This window comes from Aspergillus karnatakaensis, assembly GCF_047715665.1.
Source record: "Aspergillus karnatakaensis strain CBS 102800 unplaced genomic scaffold BJY04scaffold_2, whole genome shotgun sequence".
NCBI lineage: Eukaryota > Fungi > Ascomycota > Eurotiomycetes > Eurotiales > Aspergillaceae > Aspergillus > Aspergillus karnatakaensis.
In genome coordinates this window covers 1-18,424 of record NW_027395714.1, presented here as the reverse complement: position 1 = coordinate 18,424, position 18,424 = coordinate 1, and the positions used below count along the sequence as shown (strand labels likewise).

Here is an 18,424-nt window from a genome sequence, read left to right as displayed (position 1 = left end):
CCTCATCGCAGGGCGCATGGAATATCCTAGACTCAAGAACAGAACCAGGGCGATCTTCAGACAAACATTACATAGAACAAACTCAGCGATATCCCTCTGGCATAATCCAGGGCAGCTGTGCGAGAACCCCCGTCTGTATAGATTCTATAGATCCAGCAAGCAGCACCAGTCCAACCCAATCGCCAACAAAGTTCTCACCTCAGACCCTTAACACTGCCACATAATCAACAAGCTGATTAATGACCAACCGTCCGGAGAGTTCCTGCAAATCCCTTTGATTCTCCCGACTCCCGACGCCCAAGTGGGGACCGCGCCCTAGGGAGCAGCCAGCCACCTGCAGCTCAATCCATCCCATGGATCCAGTCGATCCAATCCCAGACAAAGTACACGCCTCACATTACAAATTACGTAGTTGTACTCGCATAAATAGCTCTCTCTATTTCTCACATACAGTATCACTCTGGAATCCCACCCATCAAACGTGGCATTGACCTAGACCAAAAACCACACTCAAGATGACTTCGTACGTGCACCTCCATTATACTCAGGACCATGACATGGCAGAAACCCCGATATCTAAATCTCAACACCCAGACCAAGCGAGCAATACCTCTCCCTCATCACCCAAGACATAATCCCCAAAGTCGATGCCGCAACCGTCAGCGCCCTCTTCGACCAGCTCCCGCCCATCAAACCCTCCACTCTTACCGGCAGCTGGAGCGGCGGTTTCTTCGACACAGGCCACCCTGTCGGCGCGCAATTAGTTGAGATCAACTGGGTCGGGAAGGAATTTAACTCGTTGGATGAGGTAGACCCTGTTATTGTTGAGCGCGAGGGCAAAAGAGTGAGCTGGGGGCAGTGGGGGGCGGGCTTCGGTATGTTTCCCCCTTTTCCCTTGGAAGATTGATGTGGACATGGAAGTGGCTGCTAACTGCTGGCTACTAGGTTCGCGAGATGGTCTTCCGGGGCGTTCTGTCCGCGACGATGATCTACGACGATAGACCAGTATTTGATCACTTCCGGTATGTCAACGAGCAGGTGCTTGCGGGGGTGATGGAGGGGAAGGCGGTTGAGGGCGGGGACTTTGATTTCTATCTGAAGCGGTAGATTTTATGATTCCCAGAGGTTTAGGTAGAATTGGATATGCATGCAGTTTTTGTGTCTATGTCCAGGTACCTAGGGCACGGTCAGCGCAAAGAGCTACCGAGGGGGTGCACCCGACAGGCTGGGATATGGGCGTGAGCCTCGATATCCTGTTTAAGGGGAAAGAGAGCAAATGAGAGTATGTCAGGCTGGACAGGAGTGTCGTGGATCTGAAAGCTCTGCAATAATCATTATTGTTTGCAGCGCAGTCACTACAGGGAACACTATATTTAACTGCAAGAAAGATTCAGCTTTAGCTACTATTGCTAGTCTCCCTAGAATTCTGAGCAGACCTCTCCAAAACCTCCCTCAGCAACCCTTCATTAACCGTAACCCTAACACCCACCTCCCTCCCCCGCCGCACCCAATACCCATTGATATACCGCACTTCGGTCTCCCGCCCACTGCTCAAATCCACCACCATCGAACAGATCGTGCTCAGAGAAGACAGCCACGCGCTGACAAATGAGCTACCCACATGGGTGTTTAGCGTTGATCACTATAGCGAGCTCCTCCGCAGATCATCCAATCACGGTAGGATGTCTTGGAGCGTACTATGGTTCGACTAGAGATTCGCCCCTCTATAATTACTGCAGAAGGACTCGGTATAGAGCAGTGTGTGTTCGGTTGTTCGTAGTACGAATATGGGTTAACTGCCATGCGAGGATTAATTCTCATCGTGTTTGTGGAAAGTACGTTAACTCCCTGCGCCTCGGGCATCTAGAGTTCCGGAATCACCCGCGGCATATCTAATTTACTCTGCAAGAATATGGGTTTGCTAAACAGCGAATCCATCAACCGGAGAAAAAGAGGGAAGGTCCTTCCCAATCACCTACGGAATCATAACCCGTGCGGACGAGATAGGCAGGGTTCTGGCGTTTAGTCCCGGGGCGAGGACGATCGATGCTGCTTGGATAGATTATTATGCTGGTGTCTTTACCTTTTAATTATAGCATCCTATGGATGGTCCTTCTATTCACCTGGGGTTTGTTGGGGAAGGTGATATGGCTTTGGATTATATAACTGCGAGCCATATACTCGACCCCGGTGCTGCAGAGAATATGACCTTGGGTGGGGAATTGAGTGTTAGTTTGTGGCTAGTATGGGTGGGTGTCATAGTATGCTGTATATTGGGGATATACCTATCACACAACACAGAAAATAGAGATGGCAGGCTCACTTTGTTTCAAGGAAACTGCATGTAAAGTAATTAGATGCCCTGATAGTGTAAAGTAGCAATAAGTAGAGAGTAGAATCCCCTGCTAGTAAACTGCTAGGATTGCGCCATGTTATAATATGGTGGGAATAGCGCCAACCTTATCGAGTTTATATCTCTAGAATGAGGGATTTGTGTGTTAGTATTAAGGGTTCCAAAGCAGGGTGGACTGGAGTCGACGAATCTTCTCAAGGTGCAATGATTCTGGCTGGCCCTTCTTGGCGTGCTGTTTGTTCTTAGGAACGTATTTATATGCCTTGCTATCAATGCAAACAAACAGAAGATGACTTCGTTATGGAAGCCGTCCTCACTTGCGCTTCTGTATCCCGGTTTAATCTATATGGAAAAGGATGGCGCGGTGTATAACAGAGTGGGAAGGGTCACTGTTCGTTTAGAGCAGAGTGCTGAGGTGAACAGTTGATGATGAGGATGTTTTCATAATCTACCTGTGCGATGACTCTCAGCTCCATGCAGGTTGATATCCCAGTACCCGGATGCTATATATCCTATCGTTGGGATGCGGAGTGAGACACGAAAGCGAACTATCCATGCGTAGACGGTTTCTCAGGTTCTATTTCCCTGTAGACTGCCTCGGCACGAAGCATATGAAGCACGGTCAAACCCACTCCTCAACTTGGTACTAGGATATGCAGTAGCATTACCAAGTAAAGATGCCGGAGAATGCACGGCCAAAGCTATAGATCCATAAAGCTTGGTTGTTTTCGCTGTGTGCTGCGCAAATGGGCAATGTGGTTCGTGCTCCGTCGACTACTGCGCACGCTGCTTTGGAACCCCCAACTCCAAGCAAGAACACAGCAAAACAAGACTCTAGATGCCTGCTTTGCTCGCAAAAAACATACAACAGCTGGGATTCGCATGTGGTCACCCACCATACTACTAACCAGCCGGCGAGTGGCTTAAGTACGGCTGAGCGGACGGGAAGCCCTGTTCTCCACTCCCTGTGGTCGTATGTGGCAGATAGCAAATAACAGTGCTCTGTATAGAGCCTTTTACTGCATAGAGACAAGGGAATAAACTTGAAAGGTGCTCGGAAGATGATCATACAAGACTTCGTGCGAGCATACACACACGGTATGCCCCTCTTATTGCGCCATGTTACTTCCGTGGATAGCTCACAAGTGCACCGTATGTTAGTCCAATACTTAAAATTCCAAGTTCTAGTCCCATGGCGAGTACAGTAGACACAACTGGAAAGCTGAGATTAACAAATTACTACTCCATGGTTCTAGGCTGACGCGGAGGTTCAACGGCCTACTCAACAAGAATATTATTTCACGTGAGATGTCTCTGCACCTGCGAGGAAGATCGTTTACTTGACTAGATACTTTGTATCGTGTTAATCACCAAGTACAGCAGGTTCATCTGATACAACGCTCGCCTGGACAAGATACCCTAGGTCTGCATTCTGCTAAATACATGATATGAGCGAAGGTTGTGCACTTCTATCACTCAGGATAAAATCCAGCTTCCACAGAATGAGGAGTCACGCGGTCACCTGTCATGGGCAAACCCTCTTGACATCATACTCAGATGCTCAAAGTGAATCAAACCCTGCGGGATCCAGGCCGTCGTCGATGTCACTTTTAGAGACGGAGGGCGTCCGTCTCGTCCTGTAGCACATATGGTTCATAGGCAGGCATGGGGCTCGACCTTGGAGAGCTTGTGTTGGAGACTGCGCCTAGCCGTTGTGGAGAGCTGAGATATTCTACATCACTTCTCGCTCTTTCAAGAATGATCTCTAACTCCCTCGTTATCCGTGTTGCAGAGCTTCGATCTTCTGGCTCCATCACAATCATCTCTGCCATTACGAGGTCCAAAACGTCGCATATCATTGCTGAGCACCGCGGTTGTCTCTTCAAGTGATGAACCCACAAAATAACAAACGGGTTTACTGTCGCAGCATGGGGTGAGTGAAACGCATTCGTTATCCTAACTCCAGCGACGTACTCAAGTCGCCGCTTTGCTGAAAAGTCATTAATAGACCCAAACCCACCAATGTGGTAAGAAATCATTTCTAGGTATAGACAACCAAGGCTCCAAATGTCAAATGTTCTTGAAGGTGGAATTCCACGTTTGGCCTCCTGTGGTGAGTATTGTGAAGAAGGTGTGGTTGAGTCTCTTCCGCTGCTAATTCCATCCATCTCGTCGAGTTCGTTCCCTGATACTTCAGTCCATCCTAAATTTCCAATTTTCAAGACCCGACCGTTATAGAATAGTATGTTATGAGGATGAATGTCCCCGTGGCAACCTGAGTTGCTGTATTGGTGAAGAAAGGCTAGTCCACTTGCTATGCCCACCATCTGCTGCAGAGACCATAATGCAAATGACGGGCTGGAAGGTGGGCTTGGCAAATCCTTCCAATACTTCCACAAGTTTCCATCATCTAATAAGAAAACCAGGTGGTGCATTCCATCCTTAGTATAAGTAAACAAGAGGTCAACAACATGATTGTGGATGGATGAGTTTTCGTGCGTGTAGGCTTTCCGCTCATTGCGGAATTGATGACTCCGGAACGTGCTCTTCACGACCACAGCTAATTCCTAACGGCATGATTAGTTAGTGGCTTTGACCAATGGCAGTCAATACCCCTTGGATATGCACTCACGCCCATATTATCCTGGCCCGGAAACTCATAGTGTTCTCGGTGGATATATTGTTGGTCTTGTCTATAACCTGTTTTGGCCAGACGGCCATGGTTAGGCTTATCAGGTGGATTGAAGAATGGTAGTGGAATGTTTTCGAGTTCATAGTGTTCACCCCGTTTGAGTAAAGGGCTCAGTACATGATACTGTTTGCTGTCAAAACTGGCAATAGTCAATTGATCCCAGCCCTTTGTTGCCTGGATTGGCTGGTCCTGGTTGGTGAGGAAAGCAGATTCAGATATTTGGTTTCCACGGGCTCTTTTAAAAGGGAGGTTGATGTCGTGAATTCTTTCCTCCAAAAGGGGTCTGATGTACTCAACTTTCTTGACATCGACCAGAATTGCAAAGATCTTGGCAGTGGCCTCTAATATAGTACTTATCACCTCAGAGACATCATTGGCGTCCACTATGGACTCTTGACGCAGGACCTGCTCAACATTATCTATCACCAAGAATTGAAGAACCATTCTTGGAATAAAGACTTGCGGTGCATCGAGCGAGCACTTTACTCGGGCCGCTTTGAGCTCTATCCGAACCCTTTCGAGAGCGGAGAGTTCCGAGTACTCAGCCTTCTCCCTTACCGGTAAGTGCTGCGCACTCGCGTTACTGGAGAGACCCTGCCTTTCCCCAGCCCCGCGGTACTTATCTTTAATGTCCACTTCGCGCGGATTCGAAGCTTGTTGGTGGTGTTTATGGCTAAGGTCAGTATCTTTGTCCTGTGAGCTTGGTACTGACTCGCCATCAGCCCGAATAAGCGACTCCTGAGCGACTTGCAAAGACTGATTTGTTGATTCTTCACTAGCCTGCCGGACAGCTAAAGATGAATTGGAGGAGCCGCCTTGGGACTCATTCGGTGGCGCGGGCAGCCCACGAAGCCAGGCAAATAAGGCAAGCTGCTGTAGATGCCGGGCTACATGTTTTTGAAATCGGTTAATGTCTAGTATTGGCGGTTTGCTGCACAGCGGACACTGCTGCGGCAGGGTTGCCGGTCTCTCGAAGACATTAGTTAAACTCTGAAGCTGATCATTAAGATGCAGATCCCGGTGTGAAGTCTCAATATGAACCGAGAATTGCGCCCCAGACTCGCACCTGTGGGTGCAGAAGCCACACTGCCATTCGCGACGATGGAAACGTCGCTCGTGCTCACTCCACTCGGTGTAGCTATCATAAAGCCGATCAGCCTGCACACAATTCCCAAATGTGCAAATGTATGGCTGTAAGTCGCTGTACACATGATATTCCCAGTCTTGAACGTCTTTCACTGTGATCGTCTGACAGCATAGGGAGCATATAAAGGGTGTGCGTTGCGCAGCAGCAGGATCTGCAGTTGGCGGAGGTGGAATTGAAATGGGAAGGTTGACATTCTCTGCTACTGAGCTGGTAGTAGAGAAAACAGTTCTTCCCGTATCAGACGCAGTCTCAAGATCAGTAATATGCACGGTGGAAACAGTGGTATTCTGCGTCCACTCAGTAGATTTGGCAGTGTGCGTATCGTGTCTGATTGAACGGTCGAGAGCCGGAACAGATACGGGGCGCTCCAGGGGTGGGTAGGCGCTCTCTGGCTCCGCATCCCTGGGTGCGAGATAAGCTCTCTCCACGAAGACGTCCACATACTTGGAAATCTTCTCAATGTGGGCCTTGTAGTAAGCGAGAAGTTGGCGGCGCCTGGTGTTGGCTTTTCCTAAGCGCTGAGCCAAATGGCTATCAGATGGAAGTCCAAACTTATTGAGAACGTGCCCAATGTCATAAGGCTCGTAGTATCGCAAGTCAATTTTAGAAGCCTTTGTCGACACATCCCGCCGTGCTGGGTTCGCAAGTGCCACGGAGAACTTATACCTACTGGAGGTCAGCCGGAACTGCAGGTGCGCAACGTACTTGGACCGACATACAAGCTGGTGATGGCATGATGGACATTCAATAGATGATCCTCAAGCTCAGAATATGCCACATCAGATTCTTCTATCATTGCAGAAATTCCCTCCAAATCCGAGTCGCTTGACTCTCCAGAATCCTCGGCATTGGAAAGGTCATCCTCCAGTGGGGGATTGCATACTCCATCCAGTAGGTTGTTGGCTATTGATGGCTAGAGCTCTGTCACGATGAGAAGACTTCTCGTGCTTACCGCTTCGTATAGCATCGATAATGTCCGAGAGGTGTTCCCTAACGAGCCGGTGTAAGTCCGGGGCTTCTCACAACCGATGATCCAGGGAGAGTTTGTCTCGTTGCTTCCGGTGCGCGCCATGATTACCAGCCCATAGTCGCAAGCGTCCGAGCTCTTCGTTTAGATCCACGGTCGAGTTAGTATAGTCCTTGCTGTCAAAGAGTTCAGATCTCAAAATTGATCGAAAGCCCCGAACACAGCCATCCAAAAGCGACGATATGGACGCTACCGGCTCTGGAGATCTGGATGCCATGTGTACTTGCCTGTCTGTAGGAAAGATGGATTACTTACATTTTCAGCAGTGAGTCCATGACAAGGCTCGATGAGGATATCGATGCAAAGTGCAGAGCAGTCATCATCCCTGCAGGTGCAGATGTCAGCTTACCCCTCACGCGCTTCTTTCCATTCTTCCTCTCCATCACTCTTCATCAGAATACAACTATTATCTACCGTGATACGGCAGTATGGCGAGCGGGTTCGAGGTTGCGGGTCTTGCTCTTGCTCTTTTCCCCATCCTGGTTGAAGGCCTAAAGCTTTGTGTTGGCGAGAAAGGAACAATCAAAGACTTTCTGCATTACAAGCATGTCGTCAAACGCCTCCTTCGCGATTTAGCCCGCGAACAAACAATCTTTCGCAATTCTTGTCAACGCTTTCTGAAAGATGTCGCATATCGCTCAGACCTCGCTGCAGATACCATCGAGGAAATGATGCAGGATCTGGACGATCCGCGATGGAACGAGGGATCGTGGTTGCAGCCCGGTCTCTTTGACTTGGAGTCTGTGCAGCGTTATCTGGAAACAGTCGAAGACATACATGAGGAGCTGTCCAAGTTGGCAACGTGGATCGGGATACAACCCAGCACCTCTCCGCAAGTCTTAGATAAAAAGACCCGACGACGGCAGTGGAAGAAATTGGTCTTGGTGATTAGGCAAGACGAGATCTTCCAGAGCCTGGAGAGGGTGAGCTACCTCAACAGCTGTATTGCCCGCCTAACAGAGCAAGCACGACCAACTGCTCCAACCCATCATCCGCACCGCAGACGTGGCAGGCACTACAAGCAGATTCGGAGCCGTGCGATTGATCTCTATCGTGCCTTATACTGTCAGTTTCCATCTCCACCATCATGCAAATGCGCGTTGCGGCATCAGGTCAATATCCGCCTGGAGTTTCGAAGCGCAAGAAAAACAGATAAGACCACATCATTCCATACTATATTCACATTCCGAGTACCAGAGACCTCACAGGATCCAGCCCACCCGTGGCGTGAGATAGAGCTCGAGCACTGGGAATCAGAAGAAGTTCCCAAAACCGCAACCCAGCAAAGCCAGAGTCTCCCTCGGCGAGTGGGTTTCTCGCTCCAGAACACGACTTGTTCAGCATCCACCACACTCAGCTACCCAGAGATCCAAGATCTCTGTTTTTTAGTTAGTCAGTCGAGGTCGTCATCCGACTGGTTTGGTTTCATACCCGATGGGAGCAAGAATCGGCATCGCCTGCGTGACATCCACCCACACCAGATCCTTTCCAAGAATATCATCCCGCCGCACACGATCTCTCTAGCACAAGCCTTCGCCAGCACGCCTCCTAGTCGAGAATACAGGTCTAGACTCGGCCTCAAACTCGCCTCGTCAGTGATGCAGTTGCACACAACAGAATGGCTTCTCGACTCGTGGGGCGCCGGGAACATCTACTTTCTGCAGTCAGTAGATGGATCTGCCCGAGTCAACGACCCATTCGTGCAGCGCATATTCGGTGCCGTTGCCCAAGCTCAATCTTCAACTGAGCCGAACAAGGGAATACCAACTATCAGCCGGTCAATCCCCTGCCTCTTCTCGCTAGGAGTCGTCCTTAATTGAACTTTGGCACTGGAGACCGTTCGAAGAGCTTAAGCTCGACAGCGAAAGAGGACAACAGCTTTCGGAGGTACGAGATCCTCACGTTATTACCTGTTACTTTACTTAGCACTAACGGCTGCGGCTTTCTAAGAAATCTCCAACCTGCTTGCGGCAGACCGGCTCGTCAAAGCCATAGACGACGCCGGGCCGAGTTATACGGCTGCCGTTCAGAGATGTATTTTCGGGGTAGATGCAGCGTGCACCTCGCTTGAGGAGGACACTTTTCGCGACGAAGAGGAAGAGAAGATCATTTCCCCCCTTGAAGATCATCTTCGGTTCTACTGCGGCAAGGGAACCGTCGGGGAGTGCTTCTGATCTAGATCATTCTATATTTGGATACTCGAGCACGCGGCCATCTGCAACCCGAACAAATTCGGCTAAAATTATAGTAGACTCACCGTAAGTCATATCAATGAATGAATAGTAGACCTTGAAGTACCACCCAGGGATAATATCATTGTCTCGTTGTCGGTAGACCTTATGACCAAGTGCTGCCTCTTAGCTCAACTTACAGCCCGGGTTACTACGAAGTATACACAAGATATCCACACAGCGAGAACATTGCTTATAGTAGTCTATCTAATCTAAGAACATACTAAGCATCAAGATTATAGCTGGAGTACAAAGAGTCATACCCCGTAAATATCTAAATCTTCGAATCCAGCCCCCTATTTCAAATGTTGAGGACGAGATTCAAGGCTGATACGAGGATATGGACGAGAGAAACAGAAAAGACTCTGATCGTTAGCGCCACGAGCGGCTTGAAGACGAGGCAAGGAAGGCTGAACGGGATCGATCTCCTTCGGGGCGTCTAATACAGTCGCTATGAGTCCCCCAACGACCCCTGTTCTCTCACAATCTTCCCACAGCCGCGAACGATTTTGTACAGCATCAATTGAACATGCCCCTGACGGGGTATATTCGAGCCCCAAGCACTTCGATTTAAGGTAGTGGAGCCCGACCGGGGGCGTGGCACGCCCGCGCCAGTTTGCGTCCCACGGTTGCAGGTTCACCCTCATGCTTACAGATTCCAGAACATGAATCCTATAACAGAAAAGAAGCAAAGGATCACTTATCATACTGTATTGAACACTCTCGAGCTCTATCTGGAGAACACAAGGCTATCAAATCGCAATACGAGCACTCGCCACGCATTCAAGCACCGAATCATGATTTTATCGACGCATGAGTCAGGCAGATGGTTGCAATCGCTTCAGAACTTGCATTCATTCTTGCTCTCGGGCGCGACCATGTGGTCATTCAAGTTAACTGACTCGCTGCGAGAAGGGGCGTGTTACAGGGGTCTGACATACCGCGCTCATCGCATCATTCAATCACAGCCCTATGTTTCTCAGGGCACTGCAATACACGCAGCATCTAGGGACGTAGTGCATGAAATGCAGACGTTGGGCATCAAGATGCAATCGAAAGAGCTGGGGGTAGCATGAGGCTCAACTAATGTCGTTGGTATATGAATCATGAAAAATAAATCGACACTTTGGACGTAGACTTCCTCAGGTAGTTATCCGCCACGAACCAACGCTCCTGTTGAGCGCCTTGTCAATTACCCCTTCGCGAACCGTCAGGCACTGCCTCGTTTACTCTAGGACATTTGCCCTTTTGACTTCTTCGAAATCCAGCCAAGCCTCTAGAATGGGTAACTTGATCCAGCAAATAGTCTCCACCCGATACATGAACGAGCAGAAGCTCATCAACCTTCTGAGAGAGCATTTTGGTACTGGGGGATTCAAAATGAGCGTGAGTCACTCCCTCGCAACAACCTACAATGAAGAGGCGGGGGCGCGAAAGGCTCAGGAGAGTATTCGAGCATGCAAGGCTCCTTATTAGGGCGAGCTACGCTAGGCTGCCTAGCTGCAAGGTGCTGTCCATCGCACTGCGCCGCGCCTCTGGCCCCGCAGCTTTAGCCCTCCGCCAGCGAATGAAAATGTGCCCTAATGCAACCATTTCTTAGACCAGCCGGGGCGAGTACCATCTCAGCCTTCCCTACCGTATCAGTGACGTGAGTGATGCAGATGCCTTGTGATCATGTCATTGAGCAAGGCTTATAATGCCTTGCTGTGGCATTTCCTTCGATGACGAGAATCTGATCATAGAGCCACAGGAATTAATCGCCTCGTGTCGTGATCCCGAGGAGTAACTGTCGGACGGAGCTGGAGGAGCACGAGGCGAGGCAAACTGAAGGGACCTGACTGGACGCACTGATTTGTATTTTCCTTTGCTGTCGCCCTACCGCAACATACCTATATCAAAGCCTGATATAGGTAGGCCCTTGGCCTGTCTGAATTGCTTTTGCTCGCGCCCTCCTCTTGCCGTTCGTTTTGCCCCCTCCACGCTAAGGCACTGTACTTTCTCACCTGGTTATCCAAGGCAACATGCGGCACAGGCGAAAGACAATCAGGCGATAGCCCGCTGATGGGTTTTAAGAAACCCCATTTCCTCATTTTCACCCGGAGCTCCCTGGCCCTATGCCAAGCCACGCTCGTTTTGTACATACTTTTGAGGCAACAGAAGCTCAACCATCATACGATTCAAGCTACTTAGCAGGCAAGCGAATTTTTGCACACTGTACGCTTACCTACTGTCCCTACCCATACCCACCCCACCCAGCGCAGGTATCTTCCAGAAACGCGTGAGGTCGATGGAACACCGCATCGCCAAACCCCACCACCACCGCAATGAGCACAGCAAATCCTACAAACCGATCCCGCACCTTTCCGAGGGGAGATACATGGACCCGAGAAAATTGGTGCACCTGCTAAGGAAGGAGCACGGGGTGTCGAACTTTCGGGTTGTTGTATGTTTACCTCCCTACCTAACCCACCCGAATCCCGGGGTCCTGCTTCAATTGATGTCTGTTCGACGTATGTGATCTCTGACGTGGCAGCTAGCTCCAGCGCGACCAGTACATGATCCATGTAGATTACGGAACGAGCTGTTTAAGCGATGTAGGTTGAGCTTTTTCTTTTGTTTGCCCCCTCCCCCGTTCGAAATGCCCCCCTGTGCAAAATGAAATTCAACCGATTCAATCTCTCATATCCGGGGTCGGGCTTCCATTAACGCTACTAGGCGGAAATCGACAAGTGCCGCGTGCGATAGCAGTGTGTACCTACACTGTGGGACCTACATATGTTGGAGGTACTGGATTGAGCGGATCTGGAGCTTAGGTAGTGTGCGCTGTATATACCCTTGAGTGGGCGGGGTAGTTGGTTGCTTGAGTTGTGTATTCTGTAGTTTATCCTGTGCTTGATCACCTAGATGTTTCGGAGCCTGTTTTCCAAAAAAAAAAAAAAAAAAACCGCCACTGTTCTTGATTTTGTGGCTTTGCCCAGGTCCAAGATCCATTCGAAATGGACCACGGACTGCCTGCGTTCTTAACCAATATCACCTTACATTAGCCGTGGTCGTCCGGTGCGGTGCATTGTACAGCTCGCGAGGCTGGGTAGAGAATCGCTAGAATACGCCTCTCGAGCCTGACCTGCACGTCACTGCCCGAGTCGCGGAGGTTATATGCGGCAATGGATGAACCTGGAATGGACGGATCTGTTATCGAGCCGCAGCCGCGTCTACCGAGCAGATAATATAAGTAGCTGACTATACTATCTCGATTCGATGTTGGCCCCAGCTGCTCAGACGCGTCTAGTAGCATTCTAGCTGCAATGGAACAGTATTTGTTTAAAAAAGCTGATAAAGATTCGAGCAGGATATTCCGGGTAAAGACCAGTCGGCCACAGCTGGAGGTACTGACGATCAATAAGCAGTCTGGAGAAGTCGCTGAGCAGCTCTTTACCCGGAGGGAAATTAACAGTATTGAGGATCTTGAAGACCCTCAGGAGGTATGGAATTTTTACTTCAAATCACTCAGATGGCACGTTCGGTCTACTGATATGCGACAGGAGAATCACGCTAGGTATGGCCGGATCTTTACTATCCGGCATGCAAGAACATGGTCGACGCTCGATATTTCGCGCGAGCTCTTCCAGCGGCTCTTGGACATTCACCACGTACTTCCCGAACTGTGGAAGGTCTTGTATGCGTTCGGCTTGAAGTCGTGTGAAAACGAATATGGGTTCCCGACACCACAGGGGAAAGAATCAAGTCTTGAGGGGAGTGAGATTCAAGGTTCGTTGCAGCTGGGGTTGCACTCTACCGTGAAGTTAGACTGACGAGTTTCTAGAGTCAGCATACGTCTTCCGACGGGTTGAACGGAATGAGAAAGCCTCGCTTGACTACCCCTGGTCGATACGCCAGACAGGCATCTACCAAAGGCTTATGCAGCCGGACGACATGTCTCAAGGGGCAACCTTTGTCCTCTTTCTTATCGCCCCTTCCGCCTCGGTTGATGGCAGCGTATTTCGACGACTGACATCTGAAGGTCCGACTTCCGAGGACAGCATACAGACGGCTTTGATGGTGCTGAGGATCTTGGTTGCCGAAAGCCTGGTCGGATGGTCAGACTATATGTGCTGGCTCGAAGAACAGTTAAGAATAAGGGTCCGCTTTTACTCGTTCTGGGGCAAGGGATAGAGCCAAAGACTAATCTGCCTACTCTGATAATAGTCAGTCCGAGTGTGTGCGAACCCCATGCTGGGTACGGGGCGGGAAATGGAGACAAGTATTAACGAAGAGGATGGACGGCGTTTGAAACACCTCGAAGATAATGTCGCCGACCTGCTCTTGATCCTTCACACGATGATGTTGAATGTCAGGCGTATCCAGAGAAACTGCCAGAGACTGTGCGCAATGCGATGCGCGAAGAAATCGGCATGTAGCTGTCGGCAAGCGATTCACTGGTTCGAAGATCACGCAATGGAGGCTCAGAGCTATCACGAACGAGCCGCATTGCTCCAGGGTCAGGTGCAGTCTGTCCAAAGTCTGGTAAGACTTTACGTCTCCTTGCGTAAATTTAGGCTGACCGACTTTCCAGTTATCCGAGCTCCTCATGCGAGAGCTCACGGTAAGAATCGGCCTTGCCCACAGCGGCATATGCGCTAACAATAATAAATCAAAAGATACGGAGTGCGCGTGACGCTATTGCGGTTAAGTTGATGGCTATGATTGGGCTGATATTCCTCCCCATCACCGTCGTCGCGGTATGCCTCGCTGTGAATGCTGCCTTGTGCTCCTTGTGCTGATGAAACTCAGAACGTCTTTTCAACTCAGTTTGTCAGTATAGACGACGGAAGTCTCCGCGTATCTAGTCATTTCTGGCTTATCTTTACCCTGGCTTTGCCTGCCACATGCATCTTGTTCGTGATATGGCTGGCTTGGACGCGGTATGAGTGCGGGCAACTCCAAACACGGCCATCAAAGAAGCTCGGATCCGAGGTTACTCCTGAAAAGACTGAAGAGAATTACAGAATGCATGAGCGAATGACGTGGTTTGGAGGCCTGTCTAAACTCCCCCGGCGGCTGGGAGGCGTGCGGTGGAGGGGCACTGCTCGAGCCTCCTTGCCAACCCATTCGGGAATCGCGTCGACCTAGGGAGAGACCTAGTCTCAGAGTAACCCCTCCCCCGGAGTCCGGACGCAGTCAGCTAGGAAGTGTCGAGGAATAGGAAATGCACTTGACTACTTTGGTACAAGAAAGCCGCTGGGAGAGGGTTATGCTAGCCACGTATTTTGTACATTGCTCCGTCCCTTTGCGTTCTCTTGTCTGGCCCCCTCGATTTAGCTTGTGATTATGTGACTTGCTTTTTCTCCACATCTTTCTTAGGCTCGTGTACATGAGTCACACCACCTTTGAGCTCATCCGGAGGCTCGTCCGTACTAGGGACTTGATGCGTTGTCCATGGCGGCTAGCCATTCTCTCCGAGCTTAAAGTCCGCCTCCATAGCCATCTTCCTGGCGTCAGTCTCATCTCTTATATTCCAGTTAATTCTAGTTGTTGTTCTGGCAATATACCTATGCGCGGTTCTCCTCCTCCCACCCCTTCCTTTGTTGCCTTCAAATCCGCGATCTAGTCCCTTTGCAAAATCAACACCTCCCCCAGCCATGATTCAACTTATCTTCAACTTCGTTCTTTTAATATTCCGAGTGCTCTTTAATGGATTGCAAGCCGTCTCACAGAATCCGACATTGGAGCCTGTTTCTGAAACTGTCCAAGCATCAAATAACCCCCCCTCGCCCTCATCGCCTCCACCCATACTCAACGAAGATTCGGACTTGATACTGTTGGAGGAGGGTTATGGTCATAGATATACTGCACTGGAGAGGCTTTATGGAGGTCTGAAGGCGTCGCGAGTTACGGGTTCTGAAAGTCACCGGGCGTTTATACCGAACAGTGTACTTCAACGTTTAGTGGAGAATAATGTCGTCGATTTTTTGAGAGAGGAATTACTGGTAGACACTGACAGTATTTCCGCCCCTGCGCAGCTCATCGCGCAAAAGGCTCCAAAGCTCCTTGCGGCCTTGGTCGACATCAAAAAGCAAGCCTGCATTCTGCAATTGCTCCGAGAAGGAATCCAGGACAAGGACCTGCCTTTCATGAGGGTGCCAAACCCTCGGGGACCCGGCTTTACTCTCTTCACCAACGAACGTCAACCGATCCAGGCAGTCAAGGAATGGGACAGCTCGTCGATCTTCAATTTCGAGAACAAACAATATCGCGTGCTGAGTCCCGTCTTTCATCTAGGCGGACATTACGTACTGAACGACTTACACATCCCACCCTTCATCGGGGATATCAATTCCGACTACAAGCCAGCTGCCGCTGGGGGGTTTGGAGAGGTATCGCAGCAATACATCCACCCGGACCACCATAGGCTAGGAGATCCAACCACACGAGAAGTGAGTGCATAGAGAGGAGCCGCTGCTTACTCCCAAAACATGGATTGACATCGAGTGATACACCTAGGTGTTCCCTCTCGCCGTGAAGCGCATGTTCCATTCAATCGATTTCGAGGCCGAGAAGAAGGTCTATGACGACCTGGGCACCCACAACCATCCGCATCTAATCAAACCGTTGTTCACCTTTCAAAAGGGCGATAAACACCATCTGGCATTCCCTTGGGCGGACGCGACCCTGCAGGGCCTTTGGGAAAACGACCCATTACCCTTGCTTACTCGGCGGTTCCTGATCTGGACTCTGCGACAGATGGTAGGCCTGGCGGACGCGCTCGCCTTCTTCCACGAATTTACCAATCCAGCAACGGGTCGTCCCCGATTCGGCCGCCATGGAGACATCAAGGCTCAGAACATACTGTGGTTTCGGGACCTTAACGTCTTGCAGCTTGCAGACTTAGGGCTGGCGGATATCCGTGGTAGAGACTCCAGGTCCAACGTGCCCCCGAGCACGGTGAAAGTCTCTCCTACATACTCACCTCCAGAGGTCGAGCGAAACAGCCCAGTCTCACGAAAGTGGGATAACTGGAGTCTGGGGGCTGTTTTCCTGGAGATGATAACCTATCTCTGTCTCGGCTCAGACGCTATTGCTACATTCTCCAAGCTGCGTACTGAGAGCAAACTCGATCTGCCCGAGTTGTTCAGCGACACCTTCTACTCATCCACCTACGAGGCTGTCAAGCCATCGGTCAAGCTGTGGGTCGACCGACTGATCCAGAGCCCGCGCTGCTCGAATATGATGTACGACGTCTTGACTCTTATAATGACCGAGATGATTGTCGTCCAATCCGCAAAACGAAGCTCTGCCAAAGAAGTATGCGCCAAACTAAAGGCTATACTACAGCGTTCCCGGAGAGATGCGGATTATCTTCTCAAGCCGATGAACCCGCCGCACGAACTTCCTAGTGCACTCCCAATTCCAGCAATTGACTCCAAAGTCGGCCAGCATCCCACGCCCCCGTGGCTTGCCGCATCTTCAAAGAGTCAGACCTGGAACTTCTAAGGCCAGCCTTCGCTGGTCCTCCTGTCAAGATATTGAGTACTACTTGTTTTCCTACTTTTAATTCCTGTTCATTGTCTTTCTTTCCTTTCCTGCGTTCTCTTTACAAGGAGTATATACACGCTTCACAGCCATGACCGGAGCACACCACGCCAACCAAAACGTGACTGTACGAGGCGATCCCTACAAATTGTGAAAGGCTGTCTGATTCGATAGGGTCCACATCAGCTTTTATAGGATGTTTCAATCTGCAAGCATGCCATGATACTTTCGTGACCTCGCTGCTGAGACTGTGAAGACTGATTCAGAAGTTAGAGCTTTACCCTGAGCGTCCACGAGCACTCTCACAAGATCGATCTTGTGCGGTGCTCGTGGATGCTTTAGAGTTTTACCTAAGGCTGAGACTCCGGTACGTGTGCTAATTCAGAAACAGTATTGCTGATTGTGCGGGCTTAAGAAAGCTCTGGGGACCGCGGCGATATCTCCGTTCGAATTGTCGACAGAGAAGCGTTGAGGTGCGTAAGACTCCCCTCCCTGGTCCATTGAGTACTCCGACTCGAAAGATACTTCATGCGCTGTGTGACTCTCTGGCGGAGCCACTGTATCTAGGTACTATCGACATCCACTGAGAAAAGGTACGAACTCTAGAAGAGCTATAAGATAGGCATGCGCATGATTCACTAATACCTCCATTTCCAACCCGAACAAAAAGAATTGTGAGATCATAGCAACGCCTGGACTTGTAAAAGCAGCTTTAAAATCTTTCCCTAAACCTAGCCAGCTGGTGTCAATGAGTGGCATCAATATCAGGCACCTGCATGTCCTTTTGCATCCCATTTCCGGCCTGCGGGCATAGTTCTTAAAAAAGCTTTTCACAAAGGGAGGCATACTTAAACATTACAAGGGAAATTATACTATCTATAACAATCAGTCCACTCTCAAAGCATCTACCCTACTACCAAGGCACTTTGACATTCGCCACGAGATTCTGAATCCCTGCCCCATACCGATGCCAAACCACAGCCCCGGCCGCCGCAACCGCCGTAAACCTAACCAAGCCCCCGAGAACCGACCCCTTCCCCTTCTCCTGCAACTCCGCCACCTTCTTCGTGAGCAGCTTCGCATCAATCGCCGGTAGCGGCAGGTACTCCAACCACGGCGCACCATTCGCATACAGCACAAACAAGTTCGCCTTAGCGTGGTCGCTCACAAGCGGGTTGATGCGCTGCGCAAAGAACTTGTAGAACCAGGTATCCTGGACCTCGGAGCGCGTGATCTTGCCGGAGAGGGTGACGACAAGGTTTGCGCGCCAGCTGTGCAGGGTGTGGTACTTGTCGAAGACGCCGGTTAGCTCGGCGGTCGTCGGGGTTGGGTTGGATTTTAGGAGCGGGATGAGCGTGTTTGTTAGGTGGGCGATGCCTTCGTAGACGAGGTTGCCGCCCATGCCGGCGTTAATGGTGGCCTGCGGTTTGGCGATTAGCTTTCT

General features: G+C 50.3%; 7 protein-coding genes across 7 annotated transcripts; 5 read left to right on the top strand and 2 right to left on the bottom strand.

The window, feature by feature from the left end:
- Positions 1–515: 515 nt before the first annotated feature.
- BJY04DRAFT_212768 (DUF4334 domain-containing protein) lies at positions 516–1,107 on the top strand (the record flags this gene model as incomplete). Its single annotated transcript, XM_073714684.1, has 3 exons — positions 516–523; positions 595–844; positions 946–1,107. The coding sequence occupies 3 exons, from the start codon at positions 516–518 to the stop codon at positions 1,105–1,107; spliced, it is 420 nt and encodes a 139-aa protein (XP_073576605.1).
- A 3,760-nt stretch (positions 1,108–4,867) lies between these two features.
- BJY04DRAFT_212767 (uncharacterized protein) lies at positions 4,868–7,264 on the bottom strand (the record flags this gene model as incomplete). Its single annotated transcript, XM_073714683.1, has 4 exons — positions 4,868–4,920; positions 4,982–6,858; positions 6,912–7,105; positions 7,145–7,264. The coding sequence occupies 4 exons, from the start codon at positions 7,262–7,264 to the stop codon at positions 4,868–4,870; spliced, it is 2,244 nt and encodes a 747-aa protein (XP_073576604.1).
- Positions 7,265–7,647: 383 nt separating this feature from the next.
- Positions 7,648–9,039, top strand: BJY04DRAFT_212766 (uncharacterized protein; the record flags this gene model as incomplete). Its single annotated transcript, XM_073714682.1, has 1 exon — positions 7,648–9,039. One exon carries the CDS (start codon positions 7,648–7,650, stop codon positions 9,037–9,039), a length of 1,392 nt encoding a protein of 463 aa, XP_073576603.1.
- Positions 9,040–11,558: 2,519 nt separating this feature from the next.
- Positions 11,559–12,702, top strand: BJY04DRAFT_176539 (uncharacterized protein; the record flags this gene model as incomplete). Its single annotated transcript, XM_073709494.1, has 3 exons — positions 11,559–11,893; positions 11,988–12,044; positions 12,166–12,702. Coding segments are annotated over exons 1-3 (236 nt in total), but the record flags the coding sequence as incomplete, so codon positions are not given.
- A 3-nt stretch (positions 12,703–12,705) lies between these two features.
- On the top strand, positions 12,706–14,701 carry BJY04DRAFT_41903 (uncharacterized protein). The gene is made up of 7 exons (XM_073720346.1): positions 12,706–12,932; positions 12,993–13,218; positions 13,274–13,590; positions 13,657–13,974; positions 14,024–14,053; positions 14,109–14,189; positions 14,242–14,701. Exons 1-7 carry the CDS (start codon positions 12,756–12,758, stop codon positions 14,578–14,580), a joined length of 1,488 nt encoding a protein of 495 aa, XP_073576601.1. The 5' UTR covers positions 12,706–12,755; the 3' UTR covers positions 14,581–14,701.
- Positions 14,702–14,956: 255 nt separating this feature from the next.
- On the top strand, positions 14,957–17,417 carry BJY04DRAFT_41895 (kinase-like domain-containing protein). Its single transcript, XM_073720345.1, has 2 exons — positions 14,957–15,884; positions 15,952–17,417. The coding sequence occupies exons 1-2, from the start codon at positions 15,090–15,092 to the stop codon at positions 16,939–16,941; spliced, it is 1,785 nt and encodes a 594-aa protein (XP_073576600.1). The 5' UTR covers positions 14,957–15,089; the 3' UTR covers positions 16,942–17,417.
- A 476-nt stretch (positions 17,418–17,893) lies between these two features.
- On the bottom strand, positions 17,894–18,382 carry BJY04DRAFT_212763 (uncharacterized protein; the record flags this gene model as incomplete). The annotated part of the gene is made up of 1 exon (XM_073714681.1): positions 17,894–18,382. One exon carries the CDS (start codon positions 18,380–18,382, stop codon positions 17,894–17,896), a length of 489 nt encoding a protein of 162 aa, XP_073576599.1.
- Positions 18,383–18,424: the final 42 nt, after the last annotated feature.

Excerpts from the sequence above, each read along its gene's own strand:
- BJY04DRAFT_41895 (XM_073720345.1), top strand. The coding sequence starts at position 15,090 with ATGATTCAACTTATCTTCAACTTCGTTCTTTTAATATTCCGAGTGCTC. Across the intron at positions 15,885-15,951 it reads GAGATCCAACCACACGAGAA|GTGTTCCCTCTCGCCGTGAA; the intron begins GTGAGTGCATAG and ends TGATACACCTAG.
- BJY04DRAFT_41903 (XM_073720346.1), top strand. The coding sequence starts at position 12,756 with ATGGAACAGTATTTGTTTAAAAAAGCTGATAAAGATTCGAGCAGGATA. Across the intron at positions 13,591-13,656 it reads AAGAACAGTTAAGAATAAGG|TCAGTCCGAGTGTGTGCGAA; the intron begins GTCCGCTTTTAC and ends CTCTGATAATAG. Across the intron at positions 13,975-14,023 it reads TGCAGTCTGTCCAAAGTCTG|TTATCCGAGCTCCTCATGCG; the intron begins GTAAGACTTTAC and ends CCGACTTTCCAG.